We start from the raw sequence: 12,319 nt of genomic DNA, 5'->3' as shown, positions 1-12,319 counted from the left end.
AAAAATACTTTTCACTTTAAACAGTGGAAACTTAGTGCAATGTTTAAGCTTTGCAATGTTATCTAATGAGGAAAACAATAATACAGTTTTACAGGTAAGTACACAACTTTCAATTCCAGTCTTTGGATTTTCGATCAGCACCGGGCAAGGTTCAGATTGGCACCAAAACTGCACCACCTGCGACACAGGCAGCCGGGTCAGATTCGGGATTGGAGCCCAATGTTAATCAATGGTAACTAGGGGCCTTCGAAGACGTGCTGCTCACAGGTGAGTAAAGGAGTGTCAGGGGTTGATCTCCTGGGTTTGAGGTAAGATCAGTACAAGGGGGACCACAAGGCAGCACCAAACTTGCACCCTCATGGGCGTAAGAGCGGCCAGGTGCAGAGTGCCAACCCAGCGTCGGGTGTCCAATGCAATTCAATAGGGAGATTGATGTTGAAGAAAGGCTGCAGGCTCAGGCCAGGAGGCCGGATGAAGAAAACCCACAGCGACCCAAGTAAGTAGAGATGCTAGGGTACGTAGGGACACCGTCCGTCAGGATCGCCTAGGCCCAAGTGCTTTACGTGCAGGTGTGTCCTTAGGTGTCGGAAACTCTTACCGGGCCGGTTGCGGTCAGGGGAAGTCTTCGGATTGAGGCTGCAGGTGTCTAGGTGGAGCCCGGCAGTGGTCAGCCCACTGTGGACTCAGGTTCTGAAGCAGTGGGGAACCTTCACAGGACCGGTTGGCCACATAGACCCGGGCCATGGACGTTTGGTGCAGAGGTGGACCTGGAGGTGAGTTTGTGGTTCTGGCTGTCCTCCCAGGGCTTTGGAGGTGGCTGGGCCTGCAGGATGAGTTGTTCTTCTGTAGCCGAGGCTACAGGCAGCAGACATTCTGACAGGGCTGGCGTAGAGTCAGTCACTGGTCCTTCTTCTGTGGGAGGGGGCATAGTCCTATCACTGATTGGAGGAGCTCCCCATCTTCAAGATGGCGGGGACTGAAAGATGTGCTTCACCTCGCCTCCCCCATCTTGGGGGTGGAGTTGGCAGAGATGGGCACACCCCCTATTCTTCCTAGGTTTTCACATCCTAAGTGGGGTTCTAAACCGGGGTTTGCCATCTGCTAGCAGCAGAGGCTTGGTGTCGCATTACAAGGGCGGTAGGCCTTTGACGCTTCCCTCTCGAGTACTGTGCCCATCATGGGGGAAGAGGTGTGACGCCTCCACCCAGGTTGTGCTTTGTTTTTGGACCCAGAGAATGGGGTGCTCTCGACCCAGGGGTCAAGAAACAAGTCTGGTGCTGGCAGGCTGCCTAATGCCAGTTTGTGACCACACCAGATGTGGTAGGTTTTCTGTGGGCACCTCTGAGGTGCCCTCTGATTACATGGTATCAGTGTGGGTTTATTGAGAGGAGTAGTTTGATACCAAAACCTCCTGAGTTCAGAAAAGCCATCATGGTGCTGGGGAACATGGGTTGTCGAGTTACCAGCCCATGTGCTCTCTATGGCGTCCCTGGCGCTTACAATATCTAAGAATAAACTTAAATATTGTAGGGGCATATCTGTTCATGCAGATATACCTACACCTGTGATATAGTGTCCCCTGCTGTTGGGCTGTAAGGCCTGCTAGAGGGGTGACTTACCTATACCTTAGGCAGTGCTAGTTGGCATGGCCCACAGGCAGTGTGCTATGTCGACTTGATTGTTTTGTCTGAACCAGGCCATACGCTGTGGCAGTCTGCGTGGCCTAAGTGAGGGGTCCCTAGGGGACCCTCTTCAGTCCCAATGCCCTAGGTACCTAGGTATCATTTATTAGGGGTTTACTGGGGCATTAAGGGCCAATTGTGGAATAGTTTTAGGGAAGAATCACTGGCACAGGGGGCCTGGTTCGCAGGGACCCCGTGCACTACAATCAAAACCACATCAAATACCAGGCACAATTGGGTGCTAACCATGTCAAAAGAGGCACTTTCTCACACAAAGGAGTGCCAGCCGTCTTGTAAGCTGATCTGCTTGAATCTTAATATAGAGGCGTACCCGAAGCTGGTCCTGCACATTTTGTTTTAGAGTTCATTTATATTTTCTTCTTTTTCTGAACGCAAACAAAAGAAGTGAGTAGCGCATTTTGCAGTAGGCAAACAGATACAAAACGAGCAATGATCGAGAAAACATAAATACTATATTGGGTGCCCGCTTCGACCCTTGGGAGACTGGTGAGTGCACGTTCCCCATGGAGGAATGGTGAGTGCCGCTGCAACCGGTGCTTGGCTTCCTATCACGCAGAACTGGGATCACAAGGTCTCCACGCGCTGAGCCCATGGTGCTCGTGTAGCGCTGTACATTTAAAGCAAGGGTGTAGCTCTTGTAGTGACCCACATGCTGAGCCGCTTAAAAAAAAGTTCCACAAAAGCTGCTGAGCACAGTATTTGGCCGATGGGAGACTGATAAGAGAAATACACAGAGGAACAACAGGAAATAGTATGCTACAGCCAATAGAAATGAAGAAAAAGTAAGTGGCAAGCACCCGAACCAATGAAAAGCGAGGGTGAGATGTAAGCACCTTTTAAAATTTATATTAAATCCAATGGATTTTACAAGCACAGCGTAAGCGGTGTGCAGGCAAAACCTAAAAAGGAATGTCTTCGAGTGTTTCCTAAAACTAAATTCCAATTGGTTCTTTCTGTGCTCCAAAAAGGGAGGGCATTCCAAAGTTTGGGGGGTTAGTAGGCAAAGGAGCGCCCACCACACTTTGCCGCCTTAATCCTGGCGACGAAAAGCAGCCTTTGGTCAGCAGATCGCAGTGATCTCCTGGGATTGTAGCGACTCAACAATGGCTGCATCCGCTGCAGGTCTTTCATATGCATAGCTCGATGCGCTAAGCAAAGGGTCTTAAATTGGATTCTCTGATGCACTGGTAGCGAATGTAGAGCTGCTAAGGGCAATGTGACCGACTGATTCGTTGGGGGAGTTTTAAAAGAACCTGAACCACAAAACTTTGGATCACTTGAAGCCTCTTCACCACAGATTTGGGACTTCTAAAATACACAGTTTCCTTAGTCCAAGTGTGAAATCACCAGTCTTTGCATTACGACGTTTCGAGAGGAGCCCGGCAACCAACTTAGTAGTTGTCTGTGTCCTTAGTAGTCCAAAGCATGATGCAGGTTTCCTAGCCTGGACCTCCATGGAAAGTTTGTTGTCAATCTAAAACCGGCCTAGGCTCTTGACCTCTGAGTTGGGAGAGGGATGCTCACCAAGATTGTCAGGCCAGCAAATTTCCATCCAGCAAGAAGGGTCATTGCCAACAACTAACACTTGTGTTTTTCTCCGTTTCATTTTGGGCTGTTGGTGGACATCCAGTCTGTTATGTGTTTTAGACAGGCATTTAGTTGGTTAGAAGCTTTTCCTGTATGCTGGGTATATGAGAAATGTTAATCTGTGTGTTGTCTGCATGAGATACCATGAAAGACCTTGAGCCCGCACTGTCTTCGCCAGCTGGAGAACATATAAAGTGGGGTTTAAATAAGACCCCTAAGGGACCCCACACTTTAAAGGGTGGGTGGCAGGGAACAAGGACCCCTTCACACACTTGAAGCTTCTGCTTTCAAGAAATGCAGCAATCACAGAAATTCCAGCCTCCTCCAACTTCTGAATGCGAACGGGATCGGAGACTGTATCCGAAGGCTGCGCTCCGATTCAATCAATTCATAGCCGCCGAGCCCCCTTGATCCAGAATTTTTCGTAGTTTTTCTGTAGCTGCAAGGCAGTTTCTAAATTGCTTCCAGGTGTCAAACCTGTTTGAGATGGATGTAAAATAGCCTGCGTCTCCAGAAATGAGGAGAGGTGTTTGTTCCCAAACTTCTCCAGGGCTGTACTTGCCCCTGGCAGAAGAGAGATAGGCCTATAGTTCTCATCACGTAAAGGATCAGCTGAGGGTTTTTTCAGCAGGGGTCTCCCAATTGCGTGATTCCATGCCAGCAGGACGGACACTTCCGCTCTCCAAAGAATAGTTAAGAATGTCTCTCAAAATAGACAGAATTGCATTTCCCCCTTTCCTAAATATGTCTGGGGGAGCTGGGTCCTGCGGTGGTCCTGATTTGATTGATTTTATAATCTGTTCAGTGGCCTCCTTCCTGATTACTTGAAAGGCCGTCCATCGTTTCTGAAGCTGTACTTTCTACATGGGGGTCTTGATGAGGCTGCAGTCTGTTGGCAGAGCATGAAGGATATTATTGACTTTTTCTAAAACAAATAGTTTGCAAACCTATTACAGCGAGCCTCGGTGGGAGGGGGGGGGGCGGACTGCCTCCTGGCCGGCTTCATGAGACAATTCACCAACTTGAATCGTTGTTTAGGCGAGTTTGGGGCATTGTCAATGGTTTTGCTGAAATAGGTGACTCTAGCTTCTCTGACTGCATAGTGATGGTTCTTCATTGCTTTCTTGTAAATGAACTTTCTGGATTCATTCTATTTTTGACTCCATGTCCTGTAAGCTTGTTTTAGATTCCTTTTGTATCTCCCCAGCTCTGATGAGAGTTCCCCCAGGACGGCGAGTCCTCTGAAACCTCTGAGGGACGAGGTGGTCCAGGGGGTTCAGCGGCCAGCCCTCAAACGCATTATTCCTTCCTTGGCATTCTTTCCTACTTCATACTGTGCCTCTGCCCTCTTGCAGGATTTAATACTGTCTTGTAGAGCTGGTTGCTTTTTTAATGTTGGAATTATTGTATATCTGACTGTGCTGTTACTTTGCTCTGTCTCTCTTTTGTTTCTCACCTTCCGCCTGTGGAGTTTCACGCTGCTCTTGACATATATTGTTCCATGCTTGATTCTGCATTTAAGTTTGAGATTCACTCAAGTTTTGTAACCCGTTTTCTCCCCATCTGTTTTCAGTTTTTGTTGGCTTGCGTTCAGATTATCACTGTGCAGCCTGGAAGCTTTCCAGACAGAAACCTCCCACTCCTGTGCAGGTTGTGCAGACTGAGAACATCACAACTTGCATAAATGTCAGGTAAATGGTGTGAATTACTGTTTGATTCTAAGATACTAAGGGGCTTATTTACAAGCCCCTTGTGCTGCCGGTGCGTCTCTTTTAATAGGGGCGAAAAGTGACGCATCTGTGGCGCAAGGGGCTTCTAAATAAGCCCCGAATTCTATAGCTGCAGAAGACCCACTTTCCCCTCTCCAAGCCCAATGTACAGCTCCTTCATGGTAAAATGCAGGTGGCAGTGGCAGGCAGTGAAGGAGGGGAGTCACTGTCGTGATTTCAGTCCCGACTGAGAACCCCGACTGGCTTAAAAGGAAAGCATGATGATGGAGTTAGCTGGTGTTGAACATGGCTGCATAATCTTGGGTTTGTCAAAGTGGAGTTTAAACGTTCCTTGCTGCTGGGTAGTGCGGGCTGGAATCTGGGATCCATTTGCAGAGGTTACAGGCAATGGTCGCCCTCGTTGGGCCAGCCCAGAGTGCGGGGCGCCGAGCATGGAGACCACAGCTGGTGGTTGCACTCAGGGAGAATCCGATCAGTCAACACTTGGGTTAGGGCCATTTCCCTGGGAGATGCCAGGAATGTGTGGAAGAGTGCACAGGTTGGTGCATGCCCTGTGGTATGCCAGATCTGAAAGGGTGTGGCAAGGCCTGTTTTGCAGAACACCGAGGAAGTGAAGGATATTCAAGCAGCCCTTTGCTCAGGCTATATTTGACACCCTGCTGCCGCATGGTTCTGCCATGCTTTGCGCAGGAACTGCCCCCGGCTGGGCAGGCATTACCCCTTAGCATGGTACGCCCTGTATGTTAAAGTTTGGAACCTATACTGCTACCTCTTAGAAATGAGTGTTACAGATGGCTGATAATGTTGTAATTATTTGCATTCATCTTGACAGCATCGTGATGATGACGGTATTTACAAAAGGTCTCATGCCACTAATCTTGAGTATATAACAAGCATTTCATCATTGCCTCTGTGAAGAGGCCCACGCATTCTGGATGGCTTTTTGGAGCATAAGGCAGCCCAGAAATCAAAAAGGATGACACTCTATCAAACACTCCCTTTCTGTTGAAGCATTGGTGGAAATACATAGCATTTTCATTGATTCAGGTATACTCTCTTTTCTTGTAGCCCACACATCCCCGGGGAGCTTGTGGTCTGCACGGAAGGAGGGTCCATGTACTTGTGGAATGTGGAGCTCGGGTAAGAAGGAAACCACTTGAATTGTGAAATTGTTCCCTCATTGTAACCCCCTATTCTGAAACCTTCTCGATGACATGTTCACACAACACGAGCACAAATAAAAAAACACAACAAAGCAGCAATTGCACATTCCTCCAAACGGCGACATCTCTGGAACCTGCCATCTAACTCCAACCGAATCTTTTTGGTGTTAGACCTCATGCCTGCCACATTATATTCAGTCTTGGTGACGTGTCTCTTTGTGTGTCCTCTCTACCCCCATCACTCAGCTTTCTGTCTTGCTGGAGGGCTGTCCTAGCTCTCGCAGCTGGTCACGGAGAATCATATATCCTCTAGTTGAGGTAGCCCCTGGGTCTAGCTCCATGGATACTCACCATGGGGTGCGACAGACTCACAGTAAAAATAGTGTTGCATCATGGGCCTCTTCTGTTTGTTCTGTTTTCAGTGCAGTTAAGATGAATGTGGATGAAAGATTTCTGAGCATACGCTACTCACGCCAGTGGGCCTCAGGCAGAAATGTCCTGTCCTGGGCAGACGGTCAGGGCCCTCTCCTAGGTTCCCTCAGATCTAAGGCCACTTTGCCTTGCTGTGGAAGGGAATGAAATCAACCCTCAGTCTCTAGACTGTAAGAGCCCTTCATTGTGTCACTGAGGTCTTCTTAGTGTCACTGATTCTCAGCCACCTAAGTGCCTCGCCTGTGTAAATTCAGACCACTCCACAGTGCCCACTGTATGCATGCTGTTTAAAATAAATAACACATTTTTAAAAAGTGTTACTCTTGTTATGCTTGTAGTTACTCTCACTCACATAACCTCTGTTACCTTTTACGTTTCTTTGCAGCCTGGATCGGGTGCGTCAGGACACAGATAATCTTTTCTTTAATGATCATTCCAAGTGGCGGTGGAGTGATTTCACTGCCCACCCTCGCATTATGACATACGTGGACAGGACCGGTCTGGAGATGACAGATGTTAGAGTAAGTGTGCCAGGAACTCCCATGTTGTGATGCAAAGTACAGCTACATTTTCTCTATGCCTTAGAGATGCCTTTGAAAAAATTATTTATTTGAAATTAATGCCCATGTACTGTTTTTAGGTCGAGCCTACACAGCGCGTGCGCTGTCAGGATGACCTGTAGTAGAGGAAAAGGATTTGAAATGGACTTGTGTCCCGCCTGCTGCCTTCCCATTGGTTCAATCCATCGTCGCTCTTGTCTGTGTTACTGTCCTTCACAAAAACTTGTTTGCCAATGGGTAATCCTCCTATTATGTCCCTTCTTTTTGTTTCCGTTTCCGCCGGATGCAGCACAGTCTAAGTACTATATTGTTACGCCTTAGAAGTACTATATTGTTACGCCTTAGGTGTTGTTGTTTTCGTCTTTTCTTGTTTTTTTAAAGGCGCTCTGCCAACGTGAGCCTTCTTTTTTCCTAGCAAGGCAGTGCTCATCTGACCCCCACTGATTTCTGTACACACGGCGCCTCTTTCCGTGCGTGAGGCTACTCTGGCGCTCTGCCAAAGTGAGCCTTCCATCTCCCCAGCTGAAAGGGAAAGAGAAGTCAGTCAAGGAAGTGACCCCTGCACCGATTCTGAAGATCTGATGTTTTCAGTTACATTTCTGATGGACAAACGCGCACTTGTCTGGTGATCAGAGGCGCAACTATAGCCAAATTTCGGGGGGGAGGGGGGGTGGGGAGCGTTACTGAAAATTTCAGGGGGGGAGGGGGGGTCTGATTCTTCCAGCCATAGGTAGAGTGGAGAGGCAGGGGCTCTAAGAAGGGGTGAAAAACAACAAAGCCTCGTTAGCTAGTAAATGGTCTTTTTGTTTTTAAAAGATATTTTTTTCATTGTTACTCAACCACAGAAAGAAAAAACCATGCGACAGTCCCGCACAACCTCCCTCGCAGGGGGTACGCAAAATAGGAGGGGAGGCCATAGAGCGTAAAGTGCGTCCGGTTCTCCGGCCCTGCTAAGCAGCCAGCCGGTATAGTTGCAGAAGGACCAAGACTTAGCCTGAAGTATCAAAGCTAGTGGAGGGGCCCAGCTCCTGCTTGGCGGCATGGCCCTGCAGAGTTCGAGCTATCTGGGCCGGTCACTACAAATCTAGTACGATCCGGCTCCCCCCTCCGCCTCCAGGAGTGTCAAAATGAACCAAAGAAAAAGAGAAATCCCCCCACCCCTCCACTACCCCCAACCCTCCTACCCTCCCCCCCCCCCCCCCCCCAGTGGTGGTAGCTCGCAATCACACGTATTGCAATCTTCTGTTAATACTCATACCTGAAACAAATGGAGGGCCCGAACCGAGGGAGGACACACCGCTGCCGGCAACCCCTTAGAAAGAAAGCGAATCAGCGGTCCCCAACAGAAAATGAAATTCTTAAAGGACCCCAGAGAGACTTCCGCCATCTGTTCCATGCTCAACAACTTCCACAATCTCGCATGCCATACAGAAATCGCCGGGGCCTCCCTCTTCTTCCAGGCCGCCGCCAGGGTTATCTTAGCCGCCCCCACACAGAGCCAAAGGATCTTTTTGTCCGCTCGCGTCTGGTGCTCGAGGAGGGGATCCCGAAGGCCCAACAACACATGAGCCAAGGAGCCCGCGATCGGGTACCCCAGGATCTCCCTAATATGGGACAGTATCTCCTCCCAGTAAGGGCGGATGATCGGGCAGTCCCACCAGATATGGCGAAAGTCCCCCAGAAAACCACAGCCCCTCCAACACCTGTCTGAAGAGTTAGGGAAGATGCGGTGTAATTTGGCGGGAGAGAGGTACCAGTCCATCATGGTCTTGAGATGTGCCTCGCGCAGTTCCACCGATTGATTGTGTTTGGCCAAGTCTCTCCACAATTGGGACCGCTCTTCATCCGAGATGGCGCGATCCAGGATGTCCTCCCACAGGCCCATGTAGCGCGGCCTCGGGGAGAGAGCGGTAGCCAAGAGGTGGCTGTAAATAAAGGAAATGGCCCCGCGCATCGTCGAGGTGCGTGATAGAAAGGCCTCAAATGGGGTGGGCGGCCTAGTCGCCGCCTCTCGAACCGACAAGGACAGAGCCCAGTGCAGCATTTGTGTGTGGCGGAACTGTTCCGACTGGGGAACCCCATAATCCCGTCCACAATTGGCAAACGTAAGTGGGGCAGAGCCATGAAACAGATGCGTGAGAGCAAGACTTTCCCCCTCCCTCCAAGCATCAAAAGGCCCCTCTCGCACTGCAGGTGGGAAGGCCGGGTTGAAATGTATGGGAGTGAAGGGCGACGGGAACGTAGTCCACCGCTCGTCCCCAGAAACCGAATCCCAGACCTTAAGGGTGGTACCGGTAGGCGTGCTGATGTATGCATTCTTGGGCCTATCCCCCTTAGGCTTCCACACTAAGTCCCATATCGTTCGCCCCGTCACACTTCTATTCATGTGGAGCCAGTGCTTCTCCAAGAGTGGTTGGGTCCATTCCACCAATATCCGCAGCTGCGCTGCCTTGGAGCGGGTCCGGGAGGCCCACTCCACCCTCCCCCTGAGGGCGCCGCAGAGCAGCAAAGGAAAATCTAGCCCGTCCCCCCTGCCACACGAAACGGAGCATAAGAGTCTTCACACGGCGAAAGAAATCACTGTCCAGGACAATAGGAAGAGCCTGGAATAAATATAAAAGCTTCGGGAGGAGCGTCATTTTAATCGCTTGTATCCTACCCAGCCAGGAGATAAACAGCGGCTTCCAGCGATTCATATCAGCCTGGATCATAGCTAGGAGAGGGGGGAAATTGGCCGAGTACAGTTTCCCCACTGTGGGAGTCAAATGAACCCCCAGATACAGTAAAGAGGACTGAGTCCACGGCAGGGGCGAAAGCGGTCGGAGGCAATCCACCTCCGCTGTCGAAAGCATGAGGTTCAGGATATAGGATTTGTCATAGTTCACCTTAAAATCCGTCACTGCCTCAAAGCACGCCAGAGCCGTCTGCACGTGGGGGAGGCAGTGTGCAGGGTCCGCAAGCGAGAGCAAGACGTCGTCCGCAAACAAGGAGATTTTATGTTGTTCGCCCGTAAAAGGCAGTCCTCGTATATCCGGGTGTTCCCGTATCGCCAACGCCAAGGGCTCAATACTCAAAGCAAATAATAAGGGGGAGAGAGGGCACCCCTACCGCGTGCCCCGCGCGTGCAGAAAAAAGGATGATAAGTAGCCATTGACCGTGACTCTAGAACGGGGCTGCTATAATTGGCCTTGAGCATGGTCAGGAATCTATCCGAGAATCCAAAAGCTTCCAAGGTTCGGAATAGGAACTGCCAGTCCACCCGGTCAAACGCCTTCTCGGCGTCCAGACCAATCAAGACCGCCGGGATGCTGAAACGGTTGGCCTTCTCGATGAGGTGGATCACTCTCCTAGTGTTATCATGGGTTTGACGCCCCTTGATAAACCCCGATTGATCCGGATGAATAAGAGCCGGCATCAGGTCTTGCAAGCGGGTCGCGAGAATAGAAGAGTAAAGTTTGGCATCGATATTAAGCAGGGCGATCGGCCTGTACGACGAACACACAGCGGGGTCTTTACCGGGCTTGGGGATGACCGAGATGACCGCTTCCGCCATAGAAGCAGAGGAAACCCCCGAATCGGCCATAGCATTGAACAATCGAACCAAGAAGCCACTAATATCAGCGGCAAAGGTCTGGTAGAAGAGGGCCGTGAACCCGTCCGCACCAGGCGCCTTGTGGGGCTTCAGGGACCTGATGGCACCCAACACCTCCTCTCCAGAGATGGGGGCAGAAAGCAGATCGTTCCAGTCCCCAGACACCTAAGGGAGCGGGAGCGCGCGGAGATATTCCCTTTGGGCGACAGGGTCCAGGGAATCCCCCGAGTACAACGTCGCATAGAACTCCCCGAAGCGTTCAGCCTTGGCGGCATAACGATGCTGCAACAAGCCGGTTTCGTCACGAACGCCCCCTATGCAATCCCTCGTTTACGGCGCAGTTGGCGGGCCAAGTGTCTCCCCACCTTGTTCCCCTGAGCGTAGGAGAGATGGCGGAGCTTCAGGAGAGTGAACTCCGCCCTATTGTTGTAATGAGCCCGGAGTTTGCCCCTAAGAGCCGTCAGAGGCCGCAACGTTTGTCTGGAAGGTTGGGCCTTATGCGCTCGTTCCAGCACAGAGAGTTCCGACTCTTAACGCCTCCCGCTCCGTCCTCCGCAATCTATTAAGAGCCGCGTTAATGGCCAAGCAACTACCCCTTAGTGACGCCTTAAATGCGTCCCAGGTAGTAAAGACCGAGGTGTCCTGCACCGGGTTGAGCGCGAAGAACTCCCGGATTGCCTTACGGAGCTCTTTACAGGAAGGCTCGTCCCGTACCAGGGAAGCCGGAAAGTACCACCTGCGCAGGGCATCCCCCTCCGGCGCCCACTGAAGGCCCAGCGCCAACAAGCTGTGGTCAGAGATAGAGAGAGGAAAGATCCTGGCCTCTCTCAGGGACCCCCGGAGGGATTGACTATAAAAGATGTGATCTAAGCGGGAATACGAGTGGTGCACATGGGAGAAGAAAGTGTAGTCCCGGGAGAGGGGATGCAGGGAGCGCCACCCATCTAACAAACCCAGTTCTTCAAACCGCCGGCGCGTCTCGTCGGAGAATAGACCGGCCTCCGCCCTCCGCTGGTGAGAGCTGTCCAAGTCCTGATCCCATACCAAATTAAAATCTCCCATCACGAAGAGTGCCCCCTCCGCAAAGTCCTCCACGGTGCGCAGCAGATCCAGGAGGAACCTATTTTGCCCCACATTGGGGGCATACAGCACCAGAAACGAGCAAGTCCTACCAAGAAGCACCCCCTTGACAATAAGCCACCTACCCTCCTTGTCACCCCGGACCCCCAAGGGCTGAAAGTGAAGCGTCGAACGGAACAGTAGGGCCACTCCCCTATGCTTTGAAGCCGCCGAGGACCTATAAATAAGGGGGAATTGCTTATGCTTCAACCGGGCCTCATTCCGCCGAGCCAGGTGGGTCTTCTGGAGGCTCACCACATCCAGATGGTGATCCAGGATGTACTTCCAGACCTTTTGTCGTTTCAGGGGAGAGTTCAACCCCTTCACATTCCAAGTACCTAGGGTGACAGGCATTCGGCACACAGCACGACTTCCAGCTCTCCCATGTCTCCCTCATACAAAGTACAACCCCCTATCCATAGTCCTACCCCAT

The 12,319-nt window shown here is 51.0% G+C and overlaps 1 protein-coding gene across 6 annotated transcripts in view; it reads left to right on the top strand.

The window, feature by feature from the left end:
• TAF1C (TATA-box binding protein associated factor, RNA polymerase I subunit C) overlaps positions 1-12,319 on the top strand; it is a 281,651-nt gene that overhangs the window by 121,649 nt on the left and 147,683 nt on the right. For all 6 annotated transcript variants that reach the window (XM_085627788.1, XM_085627783.1, XM_085627787.1 and 3 more), the window contains 3 exons: positions 4,864-4,981; positions 6,089-6,160; positions 7,001-7,136. In XM_085627788.1, coding sequence (XP_085483914.1) covers positions 4,864-4,981; positions 6,089-6,160; positions 7,001-7,136 — 326 coding nt within the window. The remainder of the gene's footprint in view (positions 1-4,863; positions 4,982-6,088; positions 6,161-7,000; positions 7,137-12,319) is intronic.

The sequence above is a fragment of the Triturus cristatus genome, chromosome 2_1, assembly GCF_964204655.1.
Source record: "Triturus cristatus chromosome 2_1, aTriCri1.1, whole genome shotgun sequence".
NCBI classification, from domain to species: domain Eukaryota; kingdom Metazoa; phylum Chordata; class Amphibia; order Caudata; family Salamandridae; genus Triturus; species Triturus cristatus.
The sequence above is the reverse complement of the archived record's forward strand: the minus strand, read 5'-3'. Positions and strand labels throughout refer to the sequence as shown.